This window comes from Hemitrygon akajei, unplaced genomic scaffold (assembly GCF_048418815.1).
Source record: "Hemitrygon akajei unplaced genomic scaffold, sHemAka1.3 Scf000116, whole genome shotgun sequence".
Lineage (NCBI taxonomy): Eukaryota > Metazoa > Chordata > Chondrichthyes > Myliobatiformes > Dasyatidae > Hemitrygon > Hemitrygon akajei.
The window spans coordinates 1,137,278-1,158,325 of NW_027332002.1; the positions used below are offsets into that span (position 1 = coordinate 1,137,278).

Sequence of the window (21,048 nt, forward strand, 5' to 3'; positions counted from 1 at the left end):
TTGGGGGAAAATTCTGACCCGGGAATCCGGTGTAAGCAGTGCCGTGAAATTTTATGACTGTGATTAGAATCTAATGTGTAGTGCAGTTGGAGTCAGTTAGAATGGTTGGATATCAACCCTGGAGCATGGCGATTAAAGAGAAGGGCAGGGAATCGGCCAAATATTCCCATCCCTTGGGAGAAATGTTCACAAATTCAGATGTTCACAGGATCACTCTCAGCGTGGGTCTGGATTCCTGCAGTTTCATCCTCCCGGTCTCACTGAACTGATTCCTCACCAGCCTGTAACAGATGGAATAAAGTGGAAATAAACAAATGACACAACAGTGTTAACAGCAGAGGACTGTGGTTAAAGTTTCAATAACACTCACAGACAAAAATCACCAGCAAAACCATGGATCCACTGATATTTTATCGCATTGAACTTTAACACAAACTCTCACCAGATCCACTCCAGACTCCGACGAGTCAGTATGAGGCGGCGGAGAGCGGGGATTGATCTGTCTGTGAGCGAGTTCAATCCCAAATCCAGCCCCGTCAGTGTTTGATTTGTAATGAGAGCGGAGAGGATATCGTCGGCACCAGAATCTGTGAGACCGACACAGTTCAGCCTGGAGTTAAGAGAGAGGGTGGGTGAATGACACAGATAGACAGGAGATGGTACAAATTCCCAGTGTTTAACACAATTAGTGATCATATTAATGTTCAGTGTCAGACACCCAGTGACTGTAAACACAATCTCCCACAGTCTGGTACTTACGCCAGTTTCTGTATTTTACACTCCGGGTTCCTCAGAGCCGCAGACACCAGTTTCACTCCTGAATCTCCCAGTCTATTTTTATTCAGGTCCAGCGCCATCACTGATCGGTTTGTACTGAGAGTGGTGGCGAGATCCCTGGTACCAGAATCTGTGAGACCGACTTCAATCAGCCTGCAAATATAAGAAAGAGGGTAAAGCGCAGGTAGACGGGAGATCACATAACTATTCTGTGTCAGAAACCCAGTGACTGTAAACTCTATTTTCCACAGTCTGGTACTTACACCAGTTTCTGTATTTTACACTCCGGGTTCCTCAGAGCCGCAGACACCAGTTTCACTCCTAAATCTCCCAGCTTATTTCCGCTCACATCCAGCTCCGTCAGTGATCGGTTTGTACTGTGAGCGGAGACGAGATCGTTAGCACCAGAATCTGTGAAACCGACTCTCTCCAGCCTGGAGATGAGAGAGAGAGTGAGGGTAAGAACACAGAGAGACAGGAGACGCTACAAATCAACAGTATTCATCAGTAACAGAATTACTGATTCATTAATCTTCAGTGTTAGACAACCAGTGACTGTAAACACAATCACCCACAGTCTGGTACTTACCACAGTTTCTGTATTTTACACGCCGGGTTCTTCAGAGATTGAAACACCAGTTTCGCTCCCGAATCTCCCAGTGTATTCCACCCTAGTCTAAACACACAGACAAATTCATGAAGAAAGTGATTCAAACCATAGATCTGAGTGAATTTCTCTCACTTGGCAATTTCAGAAAATAGTAGACCCTTCAGTAAATCACTGCTCGGAGTTCCCATCACTGTCAATGTCCCTCACTGCCCAGCTCCAGGGTATTCACCGAATGTCGGTAATTTGGTCTGTTGGTATGGCCTTGGTAACTCCACATATTCTGTCACATTCCCCGACGTGGAGCAACATGTTCCTGATGTGAGAGGGTCATAAGGGCAGGGTTGAAGTCTGGGCGGAATTCCCACAATGAGGAATATTTATTAATGGGAATGTGTCGATGGGAGATGGAAAAGGGATAGGAAAACGGAACCTGCAGAGGAAGGGGATGGGGAAGTGCGATCCCACAGGAGGAAGGGGGAATGAAGAAGAGCAATCCCACAGAAGGAAAGTGGATGGTAGAGGGATCCCACAGGCGGAAGGAGGATGGGGAAGAGAGATCCCTAAGGGAAGGGGAATGGAGAAGAAGTCGCGCAGGAGGAATCCAACGGGAAAAGATGACCCTCAAGATTAGAGGATGCAGAAATAGATTGCATGGTAGGGGTGGGTCTGAACGGAGTCCCACGGTCGAGAGGTGGTGCCCGCATGGAGATTCGGTATCTAGTGGTGAGATAAGTCACACAGGTGGAGTGATGGTGATAGTCACACACGGGGATGAGCAGAGGAGGGCAAACTCACAGAGGTAAATCGTTTCCCCTCACTGGGACAGTCCGCTGACCCTCTCTTGTCGCTCACTGGGAAGGCGGTTTGCAGCCCTGGTGCACCTGCCACAGTCAGTGTCTGTTTGAGTGTCAGTTGGAGAAGGAAATTTGTCAATGGACATGTCACAGGCAGCGAGAAACGGCCATTCCTGTGATTTACTACATTTAAACCAATGGCCGTTTTTCACGGATCTGATAATGACTCCAAAATATCTTCAGAAGGAAATTCAGACCTTTACTTCCCTTAGAAAGTTACTGACCGACCCCCTGGTTAATTTCTCAAAATTCTTTACAATCTGATTTACTACAGTTTTACCCAAATCACTTTACATTGAAACAAAACAATAGAACAGTTTAACAGTTCAAGGATCTGATTAAGTTTCCAACATCACTTCACAAGGAAACACACCACCTTCCCGTTCTTGGAGAATTGCTGACCGATCCCCTGGTCATTTTTCACAATTCTTTACTATCTGGTTTACTACAGTTTTACCCAAATTCCTGAACATTGAGAAAAGACAATGGAACAGCTTCTCAGTTCAAAGTGAGAGATAAATCAAGTTACCTCAACTTCTGGCACTTGTGCAGCCCAGGTTCCAGCCGATGGATTCCTTCACACTGAATGCGGCAGTTCCACAGGTCCAGGTGTTTTATTGTATCACAGAGTCCAATGACATGAGACAGGACCGCGCAGTCAATCGGGGTCAGTGTCATTCCACTGAATGAAAGTGTTTCCACAGATCCCAGTGTGTCCTGTGCCAGCCCACGATTCTGAGACTCAAACAGGTAGAGTAATGTTTTCAGAAGGCATCTTTTACCATCTACACTAGATGTGCTTTCAATCTGGCGGTTAAATTCCTCTTTTACCCACTCAATCACCCGTAAGGTTGTCTCGTGAGGAAATGGTCCCAGAATGTCCTCCAGGCAGGGAGTTGTCATTGGGGAAGAGAGACCTGCAACAAAACGCAGAAATACCTCAAATCGCCCATCTGTCGTATTGCCGGATTCAGTGAGGAATTTCTGCATATCCCCAGGATGTGGATTCAGAAATTGTGCGAGTGCAGCTACAAACTCTTGGATGGTGAGATGTGGGAATGTGTACACCACACAGCGGGGAGAATCCTCTCTTTCCAAAAGCTCCGTCAGGAATTGCAAAGGCTGCACATTGTAGTTTAATAAATCTCCATCTGTAAACACAATCTTCTTCTCGGACACTCCTCTGTAGGCCATCTGACCAACCCTGAGTAACACATCACGGGGGTTCTCTATCTCACCTCTGTGGTTTTTCAGGATGTTGTAAATATAGTAGGAGTACAATTGGGTGATGGTCTGGGGAACTCGCTGCGGGTCCCTGACTTCTTGTGAGAAGAAGGGGCCCAGTACCAGAGCGAGGATCCCGCAGTAGGAGGGGTTGTAGCTCATGGTGGACAGGATCTCATTCTCCTTCACGTGTTTGAAAACAGCTGCTGCCACCTTCTGATCTTCAAAATATCTGATGAAATATTCCTTTCGTTCCTCACCAACAAATCCCATGATTTCAGCCCGGACACTGATCACTGCCTTTTCCAATAAATGTAACGCAGTGGGGCGGGTGGTCACCAGCACTGAACAACCTGGGAGCAGCTTGTGTTGGATTAAACTGTACACAATGTCCGACACCTTGCACCTGAATTCAGGATCTGTGCAAGCGTACTGAGATTCTGTGTTTCTCCGGCTGTCAGCAAAATCAATTCCGTCATTGAATTCATCCAATCCATCGAATATAAACAGCAAACTTTCTGGGTTCTTCCACAGTGTTTCCAGAATATTCCTCAAGTAGGGATAGAAAAGCAGCACCAGATCCGAGAGGTTTATTATACAATTGATCATGTTTAACTCTCGGAATTTGAAAGTAAAGACAAAATGGAATTGATGGTATATTTTCCCTGTGGCCCAGTCATAAACAATCTTTTGTACCATTGTTGTTTTGCCGATCCCCGGGATTCCGGTCACTACTGCTGAGCTCCCGGATTTGAAGCTACTTCGGGAAAAGTTGCTCTGGAACAAGTGATCCGTCCGGAGATTTTCCAGCTTTCTGCAGCGATGTGTTTTTCTCCAATGCTCGTGGTCTCTGCCTTTTGCCAGCAGATCATGTTCCGCAAGTCTCCGATCTCCAACAATAGAAATGACCGTGAGCTCAGCGTATCGATCAACCAGCTGGAAAACCTTCACCTTCTCCCTCATCAGGATCGTGTTCACTCTTAGTGTTTCAGTTTGTCCCCGCAGAAACTCCTTGTGTTTCTGTTGAACATCTTAAATGGGAAAAGAAATAAAATGATCACCACATTACACTTATCAAAAACACAACTTGAAAACTGCAATCGGATCTCGGTACTAATATTGCAAAAATTGAAAGGTTCTATGGAATACAGTGTGGACTATAAACCCTGGTACATAGGCAGCAGACACAATGATATTCAACAACCAACAATATATCAGATTTGTACAATCTGATAGTTAGCAATCAGAAAACGTCAACGTTCACTCTGATTCTTTTTGTTGTTATACCCTACCTGTCCAAATTATTGCACTTGTGGGTTTTCCAGAGTTTCTCTCCGACGCCCAGTGATTCGTTAAATATCATTGCTAATGACCCCGCCAACACCCTCCTGACTAACTACTCCGACGTTCCTCGTTCTTCTCCATCCTCAACCTGTCTGGAAATACCCGTTTCACAACCCTCAGCAAGCCCCTTTCAGGCTGAAGCACCTTTCTGCACTGAGATCACTCACTAATGTTTTGAATTAAATTCCTTTACTCTTAGACTATTTCTCCTGGTCACGGTCTCTGTAATCTGTCCCAGCAAACGGCCACATTCGCCTTTGTTCCATTAGTTCAGACACTCAGATTCTCCACAATTTCCACCGACAAACTGGATCTGAACTATAATATACATTTCCTGAAACTCCTCAAACCCTCCCAGAATATCCTTTATTATTTTATTTATTATCCGGGATAAGGCAAACGCCAATCGGGACAGAATGTGCAAAATACATGTGACATGAATTTCTAGAGAAAAATCATATGGAATATTCCAGGTAACTATGGATACCAGCTCGCTGACAAAGGTCCTGTTTACACTGCAGAGGGAATGGAACGAGCTTGTACATTATGAGGAATTTTAGCTGACGGATGCATTCACTTTCTCTCTTTGGCCTATAAGCTGGTCTACTATTGGGATGTATTGCAATATTATAAACAAAAAAAAACTGATAAACAAGAAAATAAGCCGTCTTAAAGATTGCAAAATAATTTGACGACATTTAAAACGGAGAAGAACGAAAGGATCAGAAGCATCTATTTTCTCCTATCAATCAGGTTAGCAGAACTGTGGTCAATTGCCATGCATTGGTTAATAAATAGTTGTAGCAAATGGAGTCGTTAGGAAGTGGATGCATTTCCATGGACACTGGGAATCTGAGAAGTGGTCTATATTGATTTGGACATCTTTACTTGCGCGCTGATTTATTTGGACCATGGCACTCTTCGATTCCCCTTCCGATTTCCGTCTCTGAAACTGCACCTGGTTCCACAATATAAGATCATAAGATATAGGAGCATAAGTAGGACATTCGGTCCATCGAGTCTGCCCCACCATTTAAATCATGGGTTGATTTAATTCCTCCAGTCATCCCCACTCTCCTGCCTTGTTCCCATACCCTTTGATGTCCTAGCTAAACAAGACCTTTTCTATCTCTGTCTTAATGTACCCAATGACTTGACCTCCACAGCCGCTCGTGGCAGAAAATTCCACAGATCTACCACACTCTGACTAAAGTAAATTCTCGGAAAATTACCTTATCAGTATTTAATATGTTCACCAGCGTCAAGTTAGAATCCCAACTCCTGCCCATAAACGTATTGAATAAAAAAAGAAGCGTAGCAAATCACAGAGGACTTGTCCAACAAAATATTTACTTTTTTGAAGAGAATGTTTATCTATTTAACTGTGAAGTGAAAGCCAACTTTTAAACGAACTTAGTTCCTTCCCAACTGAAAAACTTGCGACCACTCTGATTCAGTTATACCACAGACCTCTGAACAGTCAGCAGGAGATGCTGGAGTATATAAATCACACAGAGCTGTTAAGAGTGCAGTAGGAGCCGGGGTCTCTGACTTTCCCACAAGGATCTTGGATCGGTTTGGAGAGGGTGTAAAATTTAATGTGCGTTCAGGAAAAGTTCCTTTGGCAAAATCATGTGGACAGTAATAGCTGAAGTGGGCAGAACTGGCCTGTTATTTTATGTAGCTTTTTGGATATGTAAATAATGAGGCTGAGCTTAATAGCAGTCATGGAAAGGAGTAAAGGTGGATTGGATATAGATATCCTGAAGTCGAGGAGGAATGATTTTGAGTGTATATGACAGCGGAGACGATTGACCGTAATTGTTCATCCAGTAAACCAGGGTCAGGTAGAAGTGAATAGTCGGAAATTGGGGACAATGTGTCCCCATGGGCTGGGAAAGGGTGAATTGTAAGGAAATTTGAACATTAAAGGATTTACTAATAAAACAAGGTTTTCTCAGATATAGAGAATTAAAAGCAAATAAATTATTCTGGGAAGATTAGAGGAGAATGCTCGAAAGGAATTGTGAGAGCAGTCTGCGACATGACATGATGATGTTTGAGAAAAATGCAAAAGCGTTTTGTGAATATATTAAAGGCAAGAGAGATTCATTGTATCAGCACACTTCCCTGTGTGTTAAGATCCAGACAAAGCTGTCGGCAGTTTTACGGTGCATCAACAATCTACGCGGTCGAAATGTGAACTAAATGAAGTATAGTTGTACAGGTCTGTAGGTCAACTGGCCGCATCAGTGTGATTGGCTGGTGTGGGCGCATGGGCTGAAGGAACTGCTTCATTATTTTTAGAGCTACAGCTCAGTAACAGTCCCTTCCTGCCCATGCGCCCACACAAGCCAATCACACTGATGCGACCAGTTGACCTACAGACCTGTACATCTGGACATAGACTTATTAAGAATAGTCTGCATGGCTTCATGTGTGTAGGAGATGTTTAATTAATCTGATGGAGTTTCATTCTAGGCAGTAACTAGGGGAATTGATAAAGGAAGATAGTCGATGCTGTCTACACAAACTTTAGGAAGGCATTTGATCAGATCTTGCATGGGAGTTTGGTCAAGAAGGTTCAGTCGCTCAGTATTCAAGATTAGTTAGTAAATTGGATTGGTGTTGACTTTGTGGGATCAGCCACAGTGCGGCAGTTGATGTTTGTCTGTCTGACTGAAGGCCTGTGACTTGAGTCCTGCAGGGATAGGTGTTGGGTCCGTTGTTTTATTTTTGTCATCTATGTCAAATATCTGGATAATGCTTTAACTAGCTGAATCAGCACACTTGCAATGAAATCAATATTGTGGGTGTGATGAACAGGGATGAATCCTGTCATGACTAGCAGAGGGATATGGAACATATGGGAAAATGGACTGAAAATGCAGATAGAAATTAATGCAGACTTGCTCGATGTGTTTCACGTTGGTAGAACAAGCCAGGATCCTGCACAGTGAACGGCAGAGCACTAAGGAGCAAAAGGATCCGGAATACAGGTTCATCATTCACTGAACGTGGTGTCACAGGTAGATAGGATCAAAAAGAAAACTTCTGGACCTCATAAATCAAAATATTGAGATGGGAAGTCATTTTGAAGTTGTATAAGACATTGGTGAGTCGCAGTTACATTATTGTCTGCAGCTTTAGTCATCTAACCTACAGGGTAGATGTAACTAAGGTTGAAAGAATACAGAGAAAATTCACAAGGATGTTGCCGGGTCTGGAGAACCTGAGCTATAAGGATAGGTTGATTAGGCTGGGATTTTATTCTTTGGAACCTTGAAGATGGAGCGGAGATTGGATAGATGTGTACGAAATTATGATGGGTATAAATAGGGAAAATGCAAGCAGGCTTTTTCCACTGAGTTGGCTGTGGCTACAACCAGTGGCTATAGTGAATTTTTAAAGGGGATGTTTGGGAAAACCTCTTCACTCAGAGGGTCGTCAGTGCGTATTACGAGCTGCCAGCTGTAGATTGCTGGGTGTAGATACCTGAGTTACGCTTATGGCTGGATTGTCGAAATAGTGAACTGAATTATTTGCACAACGTCGGTGGAAATGGTCTGAAGTGTAACAGAAACTCTAAATACATATCGACAGACCATTCCTCTTCACCGAAACTTACACCTGGATTCCCAGTTTCTGTGAACAATCGCTGTCTAATATCATTTCTGTGAAGTAATCAGGTAGGATCGTTTATTTCATCACTCACCCTTCAGATGCGAGGATAACTCATAAAAGCTTCTGGTTATATCCATGTGTTCATATGGATCAGGACCTGTTGACATTGAAAAGCTTTCATGAAACCATGCATTGTTAAATCTAGAAATTTTCAGTCTGTTTTACGGCAGAGTGGGTTATTTCACTGTACCGAGTTCCTGGATTTCCATCAATATCTTCTCCACCTTCGGTAATTTCTTCCTCATTTCCACAAAGGATTCCCACATCACCCTCCGGGCCTGGGCGCCTTTCTCCTTCACTAGACTGAGGAAGAGTTTGCAACTCTCTGTCCGTTTTCCCATCTCCACGAGCTCAGTGACTTCCTGTGAAGAACAGTGAAAAGCGGATGGAGAGGTACAGAATGATTAGGAAAATATCTGCTCACTGATGGGACATTCAGTTAGTTTCACGGACTAAATGCACACGGACAACCACCGGTCGGACTCCAGGTCTATTCTGTAAATCTATAGGTTCAGACATTGGAAACTGAGGACAATTATATGCTGACATTATTGTCGCAGTGAGGTTATCTCCGCTGCCAAATACGTTCATAACTCCAGTGGCCTTATTATATGGTTGTGTTGGTGATGACAATATGAGGTAGACCTTGGGCCATTAACCCGTGAATTATGGTTCGTTACAATTCCATGCTGCTGCACGACCCATTGGCCCATGGAATAAAAGCTTTGACCTGTTCTCCGGTTGGGTATGTGTCTATCAGTATTATGGAAGAGACAAGTGACATTGAGATGCTCAGTATGATCATTCTGTACCTACAAATACTTCAGGTGAAGACCTCTGTTGATGTATACCACAGTGAAAGGTTGAGTATGTTTGATTAAATTGGATTGTGTCTGTGAAATTCGCAAATTTCTGTTCAGGACATTTACAGTTCCAGAGGAACTTTCCGGGTGACCCGGGCTGATGTGCCTTGATCTAACGTGAATTCTCGAGTTAGTTCTCAGATTCTATGCCATTAGTTCATTCGCAGTGTCCTGGAAAGATGGAGCTGCTAAGACACAGCGACGCTTTACTGGCAGCAAGCAAAACTCGAACTACCCTATCAATGACACTTCATCTGGACTGCAATTACTTCAATCAACAGCCTGTAATTTTCAGCTGCGAATTTTTATTGTTGAACCAGCTCCACGAACTGGCATGTGTGTGGTGCTGTGATGAATTCGGCGAGCTGGTGTCACGGCTGTATACGTCTGCCACAGCACAGCTGGTGGTGACTTTGGGTCCAATCGAGGTGGCAGGACTTCTGCTTGAATTATGAAAATGAATTGTTGATTGCCTATAGCTGCAGCGGAATTATCAGCCCGTCAAAGAGACAAGACACGGGCCCGAAAGCGAGGAATAAGCATGTTGAAACAGTTGGCCAGACGAAATGATTAAACTGTCGCCATCCTGAACGACAGGGGGGCCGAGGTCCATTTCGTTGCTGACGGGGTTGACTGCAGCTGTGTTCTGGGCTCCAGGAGCGGCTCCAACAGTGAATGTGGCTCCGTGGCCGAGGACTCACTGTCGGTCTCTACGCTTCATGTTGTGAGTGTGAATTGATTACCTTTAGTGCCTGGACGACCTACTCTCTTTTATTTTTCTCAGGTTGGGTGTATGACGGTCTATGTTCTGTGAGTTTTTATTAATAAGTTATATTGTATTTCATTGATACTATTAAGAAAGCGAATCTCAAGGTTGTGCACTGTATACATACTTTGATAATAAATGTTATTTGAAACTATGAAATGTTGAAGATAATTGGACAAGAACGTGACAGGGATGTTTTAGAGCGATATGGCCCCTTTTCCTGTTGTGTGGTTCCAATTATAGGGCCACAACATTTCAGCATCTGGCTGTGTATGGAGGTGGTGTGACGATATCGACATGGTGGGCATAGGTTATATCTGCACCGTGGTTGTAGGGAATGAATGTAATCCGAATATAACCAAAGACATTGATGGAGGTTTGAATCCGATTATTAATTCTGTTTCTGACTCACTGAACACATTTCTTTTGCTACTGTTGAGTGCAGCATATTTGGATGGATGAGCTGAGATTGAATCTACAGTTCCTAATTCTCACCACCGTGGTTTTAGTTCTGGTGCCCGAGAATTTGATACAAATTGTTCAATAATCACTGGAGTGAACTGAACCGAGAGGATGAGCCAGACTGACCTTTGTCTCTCATCCCTCTTTAAATAAACGGAACACAAACTGTTCCTCCTGCTCACCTTGTGTTCACTTTCACTAAAATGTCGCCCCTGTCTCAACTTCAAGCTGAGTCCATCTACTCCATTTTCCATTGCAGGTTTCAGTCCTTCCTGGTAGAAATTTGTCAGAAGGAGCAGTTGATAATCCTCGAACTGTGCCAAGACATCTGAAATTATAGGCTTCGTATCTGCAAATAGAAAAGTGGAAAATGCAGTCCTGTGCAACGTGGATCGGAGAGCGTGTTGGTAAATCCAGCGGGGAGCAAAGTATATTGGGAATACTGCGTGTGGAGCACTGCAGGAGGAGAGATGTTCAGAAAGCGGAAGGGCTGAGGGACAGGTGGCAGAGAAGAAATGCCGGGGGTGGCGTGTAGCGCGGGTGCAGACACATCCTGCACTGAGATACCTGTCAAGGCCATTTTGTTTCACACAATTGGCTTAATGATCACTACAGAATGTCTCTCCGATGCTCCCTCCTTTACCCTTATCAAACCATGCTTCCACCTTTTAGTCCACAATCTAAAACAGAATCAAGTTTATTATCACTTACATAGGTCACCCATTTTTTTTCTTTTTTGGACGACAGAACAGTCCTATGCATAAACTTTCGACTGTATTATGCAAACATCTTTAGCACCCTGGCTATATATATGTCACTAACAATTTTGCACAGTGTTGCATGCATCGCCAAAACAAGACCTTCCTCACATTAGCCCAGTACTGTGAGCTACACGGAACAGACTTGCCCTTACCATCATTGGTTTCATGAACCTGTCTTTTGTTTCACTAACATAATCATTCCCACCGCAACTGTAATGAAGTAGATGCAAAATATTTTATCCCCCCTCATGTGAACAGCATTGCCATTTTTCCTGTTGTGTGTGAAAATTGCCTGAATATACACAAAGGGGTTTACATGGGGTGGAGTTTTTCGGGTTGTTCAAGAACGTTTCCAGACGCAACATACAGGTAAGCTAACTAGAGGACAGGCTGTACTTTGTCTGGTATTGGGAAAAAAAATCAGGTGTCAGATTTCTCCTTGGAAGAGCATATTGGAGGTCATGATCACAAATCTATCTCCTTTACCATAGAGTTGGAGAGGGGTAGGAGCAGACAACTTGGGAAAACGTTTAACTGGGGTAGGCAAAAATATGAAGCTAATAGGTAGGAACTTGGATTAATGATTTCAAGTCATAAATTGGGAATACATGTTCTCAGGGAAATGCACGGCAGAATTGTGACAAAAGTACAAAGGACGTAGGAAATCTAGTTAAGAAGAAAAGAAAAGCTTACGAAACTAGATACTGTTAGAGCTCCAGAAAATTACAAGGGTGCCAGGATGAAAGTAGAGAGCTAGAAGAGGCCATGAGAAGGTCTTGCCGAGCAGAATTAAGGAAAACACCAAGGCATTCGACAGGTATGTGAAGAGCAAAAAGATGAACCGACTGAGGATTGGACCAATGAGGTGCGATAGTGCATGGAGCCGGAGAAGTTAGCGGAGATACTTAATGAATACTTCGCTTAGTAAAATGGACATTGACATTTGTGGGGATGACTGACAGCGGACTGAAAGGCTTGAATGTATCGACCTTAAAAAAGGGGATGTGCTGGAGCTTTTGAAAAGTATAAAGTTATAAGTCACCGGGAGGCTGGAGATTCCTGAGCCTCTGGCGCTAATTGTTGCATCACCAATAAGGACAGGTGAAATACCAAAGAATTGGAAGGTTGCAAATCTTGTTCCCTTGTTCAAGAAAGTGAGTAGAGATAACCCAGATAGCTAACTCAGTTAGTCTTACTTGATGGGTGGGCAAGAATTTGGAGAAGACACTGTGAGGCAGAATTACTGGGCATTTGAAGAGACATAATCTGATTAGGGATAGTCAGCATGGCTTTGTCAGGTGAACGTTATCCCTTACGAACATGACTGAGGATGTAACAACGCACATTGATGAAGGTAGAGCGGTGGATGTAGTGGGCATAGATTTCAGTAAGGCACTTGATAAGATTCCCTATGCAAGGCTTATTCACAAAATGATGAGGCTTTAAAATCCTGAATGGCTTGCCCAAATAATGCAATTGCAAACGGTGTTTGTAGATGGTTCATGGTCTGCATGGACGATGGTGATTTTTAGTGTTCTACAAGGATCTGCTCTGGTAACCCTCCTCTTTGTGATTTTTATAAATGACCTCTATGAGGAAGTATAAGAGTCGGTTACTAAGTTTACCGATGACACAAAAGTTATGGATGGTGTGGATAGTCTTGAATGTTGTCAGAGGTTACAGCGGGATCTCTATTGCATGTGGAACTGGGTTGAGAACTGGCAGATGGAGTTCAACCCAGATAAATGTGGAATGGTTAATTTCGGAAGGTCAAATTTGAAGACAGAATCTAATATTAATGGTAGAAATCTTGGCAGTGTGGAGGATCAGAGAACTCTTGAAATCTGTGTCTATAGGAAACTCCAAGCTGCTGCGCAGGTTAAGAGTGTTGTTAAGAAGACGCTTCGTGTGATGGCCTTCATCAGCTGTGGGATTGAGATCAAGAGCCGTCAGACAATGTTAAAGCTGTATTAGAAGTTAATTAGACTCCACTTGGAGTACTGTGTTAAGTTCTGTGCCCCTCACCACAGGAAGGATGTGGATATTGTAGAGAATGTGCAGAGCAGATTTACAAGATGTTGCCTGGATTGGAGGACGAGCCTTATGAGAATTGATTGAGTGAACTTGGTAATTTCTACTTGGAGCCACCGAGGATGAGAGGCGCATATGATGATGAGAGGCAATGATAATGCGGATAGCCAGAGACTCTTACCCAAGGCTAAAATTGCTAAAAGGGGTGGCCACATGTACCACACACACACATTTACCCTCCCTCTGCCCAATCCTCACATTTTCCCACCTCCCTCCCGCATTTTGAGAACACATAACCCTCATATTTCACTCACCGTTTCCTTGCTGAGGACTTGACAATTCCGTGTTTAATGAGCTCGCGAGCTGACAAGCAGTCGCCTCACATGTGCCCGTTGCATGGCCCTGATCGGTGTCTCTGACACCACTCTCTCTGGGCTGACTTTGCTCACCCTCTTCTGTGGCCGAACTGCATTCAACTGGGACATTGCTTTCAATCTGACCCTGCTTTGGTACATTGTTTCCCGCTTCCCGATCAACTTCCCTCGATGAGCGGCCTGGTAAAACTCTCCCGAATACTTTCCGTAGCCAATTTAATTTATCATCTGAAATAGGTGATGAATTAATATAAATTAATACTAGAGTGATCTAGAGCCGAGCAGAACGAGGATTCACAATGGGTGGCTACAATAAGAACATGAGACATGTAATAGAATTAGGAAATCGATCCTGCTCCACCAATCAATCATGGTTGATCTTTTTCCCCCCTTCTCAACCCCATTTCCCGGCTTTTGGATGAATGTAAGGTGGGGGGGGGGGGGTTTATATGGGAGGCAGAAATTGAGGGTCGGCACAACATTGTGGGCCGAAGGGTCTGTAATGTGCTGTACTATTCTATGTTCTATGTTTTTCTTGTAACCTTTGCTGCCGTTTCTAATCAAGAACCTAAAGGTGTCTGCCTTAAATACATCCAATCACCTGGCGTCCGCAGCTGCCTGTGGTAACAAATTCCATAGTTTCACCACTATCCGGCAAAACACAGAGACGCAGAGACCCTGAGGCTGCGTCCTCTTATCCTAGACTTCCCCAGCATGGGAAGCATCCTTTCCACGTCTTCTCTGTCGAGGCTTTTGAACATTCAAAAGGATTCATTGAGAGCCCCTCACCACCCTCAAATTTCTAAATTTGAGCGAGAACAGACCCAGAGCCATCAAACAATGGGGCAAAGAATCTAGCTGACCATATTGTGAGTGGGACTGTGCTGGTGAATGTAAAACGCATTTCCTGCCAGGTGATCATCCCGAAAGGCTGGTGATCAGACACATCCACCCCCAGAGAAAGAACAGAATAGACACAGTAATAATGATCACTGGCTATGTAGTAGTTGAACACATTGATGACCAGAGGATTTTAATGGAATGGTGTCATGTGATAACTGAGAATATCGATGGAATTATTTTCCACAAGCAAAAATCCCCTGGGTCACAAACTGTTCAGTCACCTGTGTCGCACATAAGTCAGCCACTGGATTACACATTCCCTGGATCACATACTCTCCGTCCGTTGTGTCAAAGTGCCCCGTCCCCTAGGTCACACATTGACCATTACCTCGGACCGCACACTGTCCGGTCGCCCGGGATACATTGCCTTGAGTCACACACTGTCCAGTCTCCTGGGACACAGACTACCCATTACCTAGATACACACAATGTCCTGTCCCAGGGTCACACAGTGATCAGCCAACGGATTACACTGATGGGTGCCCCATTTCCGTGTGTACCCCCAAACCCGCTGAAATCACCACAGACATATTAGATCTTCCGAGAGCAAAACTGTCCGTACCCTTTGACATACAGTGTCCTGTTCCTTAGATCACAGATTGACCATTTCCTTGACATACCTTTTCCATCATAATGACATCCATCCTGTGCCCTACCAACGTGCATGAACAGCTCCAGGTAATCGTGCATCTGTATCCTTGGTCATCCCCACCTCCCATTCTACAATACTTTTCAGGGATCTGAAATTTACTGTGCAACTCCTGTGCTGGTTTAACTTTAGAAAGTGAACACATTCCTTGGAGCACTTTTCACGTTCGCCTCAGTCTCCTTGTAAATTCACATAACCCCAAATTACCAACTATTTTGAAGCCATCTGCAAACTAATGACCAGCTTTAATTTTATCTACCAAACCTTTAACATAAAGGGGAAACAGTGGGCATAGCACCCATCCACACCACTGGGCACAAGCCTCCAATCTGAAAAGCACTCAATTATTAACCGTCTGATTCCTTCCACCTCGCCCGTTTCATATACAACTGGTTGCCTTGCCCGCAAGGACATGAATCTCAGTGTTATATACGGAGATATACATGTATTTAGATGATAAATTCAGTGAACTTTGAAATTTTAATACTCCAAAGATTACAGGTAGACAATGTGTGGGGTCGACAGTTAGCATATTTGCTGTCATTGGCTGCAGCACAGAATACAGGCGCAGAGCGATCTTCTGACAAGTTTATAAACCGTTGGTTGGGCCAGTTGGTATAAAGCGTGCGGTCCTGGTAGCAATGCTACAGGAAAGATATATTAGTACTGGAGAGATTTCAGATTGAAAATTTCAATTACAAAACATTGCATCGGATATGAACATTTTCTGATTCAGCGAAAATCATTTCCCTGTATGGACGATGCCAGACCTGCAGAGTTCCTCCATCTTTTTGCGTGTTACCCGCTGTAGTTCACCTCTCGAAACGTATGTGGTTCACTTTTATCCTCCTCACCAATGCCATTACATTGTCCAGATCGCCTTCTTTGATTCCATGTTTGTCTTCTACTCTTTTGTATTTCCAGTGCCAGAACAGCATTGAAGCTCCTTTACCGTATTTTGAGAAAACCAAGTTCACCATTTGTCCACAGCCCAGGCATTCACTGGGGTATTAAAACACTGAAGCAGACCATAAAATTATTTACAATTATCTTTCTCCTGATTCTCAGGTATTCCCAACGCTGGCAATGTTCTCTGCTCGGCTACAGAAAGCATATTTCATAAACACACCTGAATTTCATCTCCTTCGCACAACAATCAAGAAACCCAGGCGGGAGTTGATAGCTACCCTTCCAAAACCTGAAATACTGTGTTATCACACAATCTCTAAAATCCCGGAAATGCTACAATCATCTGTCTGAATTTTATAAATGATAGTTGAAGGTGTATTTTACCTCGAAACAGGCCCTGATGTGCAACAAATATTGAACATGGATTTTTACGTAACAAACAACACCGCTGTCACATTCCAGTCTGTGTTTCACTCACAAACACTTGATTCAGGATCTCCTGCTTCTTTCACTCAGCTGAATCTTTCCATGGTGAGCGGAGTGATTCGACTATTACCGGGGTCACGTGACTGCAGTGAAACTGTTGGATTGATCCATTACTGAAAGCCTCTTTACCAAGGGATTCAATGACCATGTTTGATGTAACTTTTAGTGCCCGTTAGCACCTATGTAAGTTTCTTCATCTGAACTATTGTGCACAAGCGCGACGGAAGTTTAATTATAAAGATCCCAGTGAACATACCTGTAGCCATTCTGGTTCTGACTGAGAATTGTTGATTATCTTCTTCTTGTTTATATTCTGGTCCCGGCAAAGGAAAGTGCCATGTGGCGGTGATGCTCTGAATTACATACAACCAGCAGACATTGAGTCACAGAGAGTACGATTACTTTGTAAATATGATAGTATCTCCATCCCCTGCATCAGAGCAGCAGTTGGCTTAGTGACTAAACATTCTTCGTTTCCATCGATTTCCATTCCATGTCTGCACATTCGTCCAATGATATCCGGCGTATCTACTGAAGGAATCACAGAACAAGAGATCACAAATACAGACCGTTCAGCCCAAAGAGACACTGCCGACCACAGTGTCCACAGAGATGGTCCCAATTTCCTGCGATGGGCCCATTTCCCTCTGGCCTCTTCACTCCATCTATACATCCCATCTGCTTCTGGAATTATATAATTGTGCCTGCCTCATCCACTTCCTCTTGCAGGTTCCTCCACACATCACCAATCTCAGCGTGAAACCGTTGCTGCTCGTGTCGGTTTTGCAATATATTTATCACTCTCCTGACCATTTAGACCCCTTATAAGCTACTATAATTTTCACTATGAACACCATGTACTAATTTTGTGTTATTCGCTTACTCACTAGTCATGCCTTGTGCATTCACATCCAAATCATTGCTATAAAATAACGACGATGAAATGTCTCAACTTGTAGCCTTGTGGCACACCACAAGTTCACCACCTCAATCCAGAGAAAAAACTTTCAAAAACACCTCTTTGCTTGCTACCTTCATGAAAATACTGAATCCATCTAACTTTCTCTCTCTGGACTGCATGGGACCTTATCTGCCTGCTGAACCTGCCATTTTTCACCGTGTCAAAGGTTTTGCAGAGGCCCAATGTGCAATATCCACTCCCCTACCCTACCCCCATTGATACTCATCATCAAAACCTTCAGATGTATTGTTGAGCACAACTTTCTATGTACAATCAGACTCCTTATCAGACTCTGTCGATAGAAATGTCGGTGTATGACTGGCGCATATTGTGGAAAATTATCTCTGGCACCTCCCCTACACCTTTCCCCACTCACCATCAAAAAGGTCAAGTGGCTACCCGTACTAAGGTAATGCTTCCATAATGCTCAAAAATCCTGTCTCAGGCATTTGTTCCAAGCGTTTGCCGTCACCTATGACATTTGCCATACCCCAATCATGTGTTACTATCCCTGTGGCCAGAGACGATACAAAAATCAATGTCGATGCCTCGTAACCTTTCCCTCACTTCCTGTAGTAATGTGGTGTATATTGAAAGTTTCAACAACACCTCTTTTTTTACATTGCTATGCTCCAATACTAACGTCACAATAACCGTCCATCTTGGTAACTCTGAAGCAAAGCATTCATTCAGCACACCACCTTGTATCCCAACCTCCAGGCACGTATCCATCTTTACTCTTGAATAGTCCTATCCTCAATCTATTTATCCTCATGTTCTTCACCGACATGTAGAATACATTGGGGCTTTCCTTGGTCCTGCTTGCCAAGGACTTTTCAAGTCCCCTTCGACCTCGAAATCCCCTCTTAAGCTCCTTCCTGGCTCTCTTATAATTCCCTAGCGCCTTGCTTCAATTTTGCTTACTAAACCTGAATAATGCTTCATTTTTCCTCTTATCTAAGTGCCCCTTATCTCTTGTGAACCATGGTTTATCTGTATGAGCATTCTTTCCCTGCCTGTGGTGCAAACCTATCCAGAACCTGATATACGTGTTCCTGAAACAATTTCCAGAGTTCCATTGTGCATTTCCTTCAGAAAGTGGTTTCCCAATTTTAGTTTCCATGTTGCTGCGAATACCAGTATCATTATCCATCCACTAAACAAATACTGTCCCGTATCGCCTGCTACTATCCTTGACCACGTTCATGATAAATGTTGGAGTGTTGTAGTCACTATCTCAAAAAGGTTACACGTCGTGCCATCTGCCTTGTACTAGTTACAGTGTGGCATCACCTCAAGTTGGTCCATTCACAGGCTATGTAAGGAATCCTTCACAACACATTGTGCCCTTGTACCTATTTTGGAATTATGACGTGGGAATAAAAATCAGGAAATTTGAGGTCAACAATGATAACAACCCTGTTGCATTTTCCCGTTTTCAAAATCTGCCAAATGATATGCTCATCATTATTCCAGTGGCTTTGGGGGAAGCCTATAGAATAACCCCAGAATGATATTGCCCGTACCGTTTCTGACTTTCACCGACACGCAGTCCGTCGATAGTCCTTACATGATGTTCTCCATTTCTGTAGCTGTGATACCATCTCTTGATTAGCACTGACAATTGTCCCCCTTTAACTGCCCTCCATAATTATTCTGAAACAACTAAACCCTGGAGCATCATACAGCCAATCCTGCACTTGTAACGGTCAAGTCTGTTTAATGGCGATAACATGTACCATCCATGTACTGAACCATGTTGTGAGTTACTCTAATTATCAATACTAATTGTATTGAAGCAAACACACTGCAGCCCATCCAACTGACCAAATGTTACCCTGTCCACAACCGATCCTTACACAGTCAATCTGAACATTGCATCTACCTTTATATCAACTTGCTCCATCATCTGACCTAACACTCTGGTTCCCATCCCACAACGACAGAGTTTAAACCGACTCCGGCATCTCCAGCAGACTTGACGTCAGGGATATTCGTTCACCTCAAGTACCGGTATGACCCCTGCTTTTGGTACAGGGTCGAATGGGAACATTGCAAAATCCATTTCTGCTTAATCATAGATTAATATGTTTTGATATTTCATTAGGAGAAAATTCTTGATGACGCCAGGGTATGTAAATACAGATTATTGTTTGGCATTTGCTAGTTAGGACTGAATGAAATGTCCTTCTGGGCCATTTGGCTTCAATAAGGATTGCTCTTAGCAGACGCTTACAGGACCATATACGCGAGGGGAAATATATCATTGCAGCTTGCAATAGGCGGAGGAATCAGTAACATGTTGCTGTAGTCCATGGTAATTCCACATTTCTGCAATCGCTACAGCAGGAAACAGCTGCAGCATCTAACAAAGGGAGGAAATTCTCAGGGCATTTGGTGATTACTGTGACCTAACACAGCCTAGCAAGCAAATATCAGAACTGGTAAGAGTTTCAAATGAGCCAAGAATATGAGGGAATATGCGTGGTTGCACAGGGCTGGGGTGTTGACAGCAATTAGCAAATCTGCAGTGATTTTTAACTCAAAGCAAGAGGCGGAGAGGGAAGAAGTAAAGGTAGCTCGGAGAGAAGCCGTTTTTTTTAACTGATCGGTGCAAAGAGGCTAGACTGGTGCAGGCGCGTGACATAGCGCGCCAAAGTTTTAAAAGAAAGACCGCATATACAGCGGCCGTCGTCGTAGCGGCCATAGTCGGAGTGGACTGAGGCAGAGTGGGTCTGCTTTAGCTCAATCAGGCTTCGGTGGGGACACCCCATTAGCGACAAGTTGCATTGGTTGCGTCTCTGGCACCGAGACAGGACCCTCCGCTCAGAAGGGAAGAAGGAAAAAGAGGAGAGCAGTAGTGAAAGGGGATTCCATAGTTAGGGGGACAGATAGGAGGTTCTGTGGAAGAGATCGAGAATCCCGGATGGTCTGTTGTCTCCCTCATGCCAGTGTCCACGATATCTCGGATCGAGTTCTCAGCATTCTCAAGAGGGAGGGTGAGCAGCCGGATATCGTGCTGTATGTAGGGACTAATGACGTGGGTAGGACGAGTGAAGAGGTCCTGAAAGGTGAATTTAGGGAGCTAGGCGCCACGTTATAGGACAGGACCTCCAGCTTAGCAATCTCAGGATTGCTACCAGTGCCACGTGCAGGTGGGTTTAGAATTAGTAAGATACTACAGATCAACACGTGGCTGAAGACATGGTGCAGGAGGGAGGGCTTCAGACTTATACATAATTGGGCAGTTTTCCAGGAGGTAGAACTTGTTCCGGCGAACCGGTTTACATTTGAACTTGAGGGGGAAAATATTCTTGCAAGCAGGTTTGCTAGAGAGGCTCCAGTGGATTTAAACTAGATACGAGGGGGGAGGGGAACCAGAGTGTAGGA

General features: G+C 43.9%; 2 protein-coding genes across 2 annotated transcripts in view; one reads left to right on the forward strand and one right to left on the reverse strand.

Moving 5' to 3' along the window:
* The window catches only part of LOC140723506 (uncharacterized), a 321,455-nt gene that overhangs the window by 156,164 nt on the left and 144,243 nt on the right, over positions 1-21,048 (forward strand). The gene's annotated exons all lie outside the window — the stretch shown is intronic.
* LOC140723511 (uncharacterized) lies at positions 3,878-11,164 on the reverse strand. Its single transcript, XM_073038077.1, has 6 exons — positions 11,152-11,164; positions 10,767-10,933; positions 8,684-8,855; positions 8,525-8,590; positions 4,162-4,496; positions 3,878-3,919 (listed from the first exon to the last, which is right to left on the reverse strand). Exons 1-6 carry the CDS (start codon positions 11,162-11,164, stop codon positions 3,878-3,880), a joined length of 795 nt encoding a protein of 264 aa, XP_072894178.1.

What these genes read in the sequence shown, in the direction of transcription:
- LOC140723511 (XM_073038077.1), bottom strand. An exon ending in TTAGTGAAAGTGAACACAAG is followed by an intron (nt 8,856 to 10,766) that starts GTGAGCAGGAGG and finishes TGTTCTTCACAG; the next exon opens with GAAGTCACTGAGCTCGTGGA. An exon ending in GTTATCCTCGCATCTGAAGG is followed by an intron (nt 4,497 to 8,524) that starts GTGAGTGATGAA and finishes TTCCCATTTAAG; the next exon opens with ATGTTCAACAGAAACACAAG.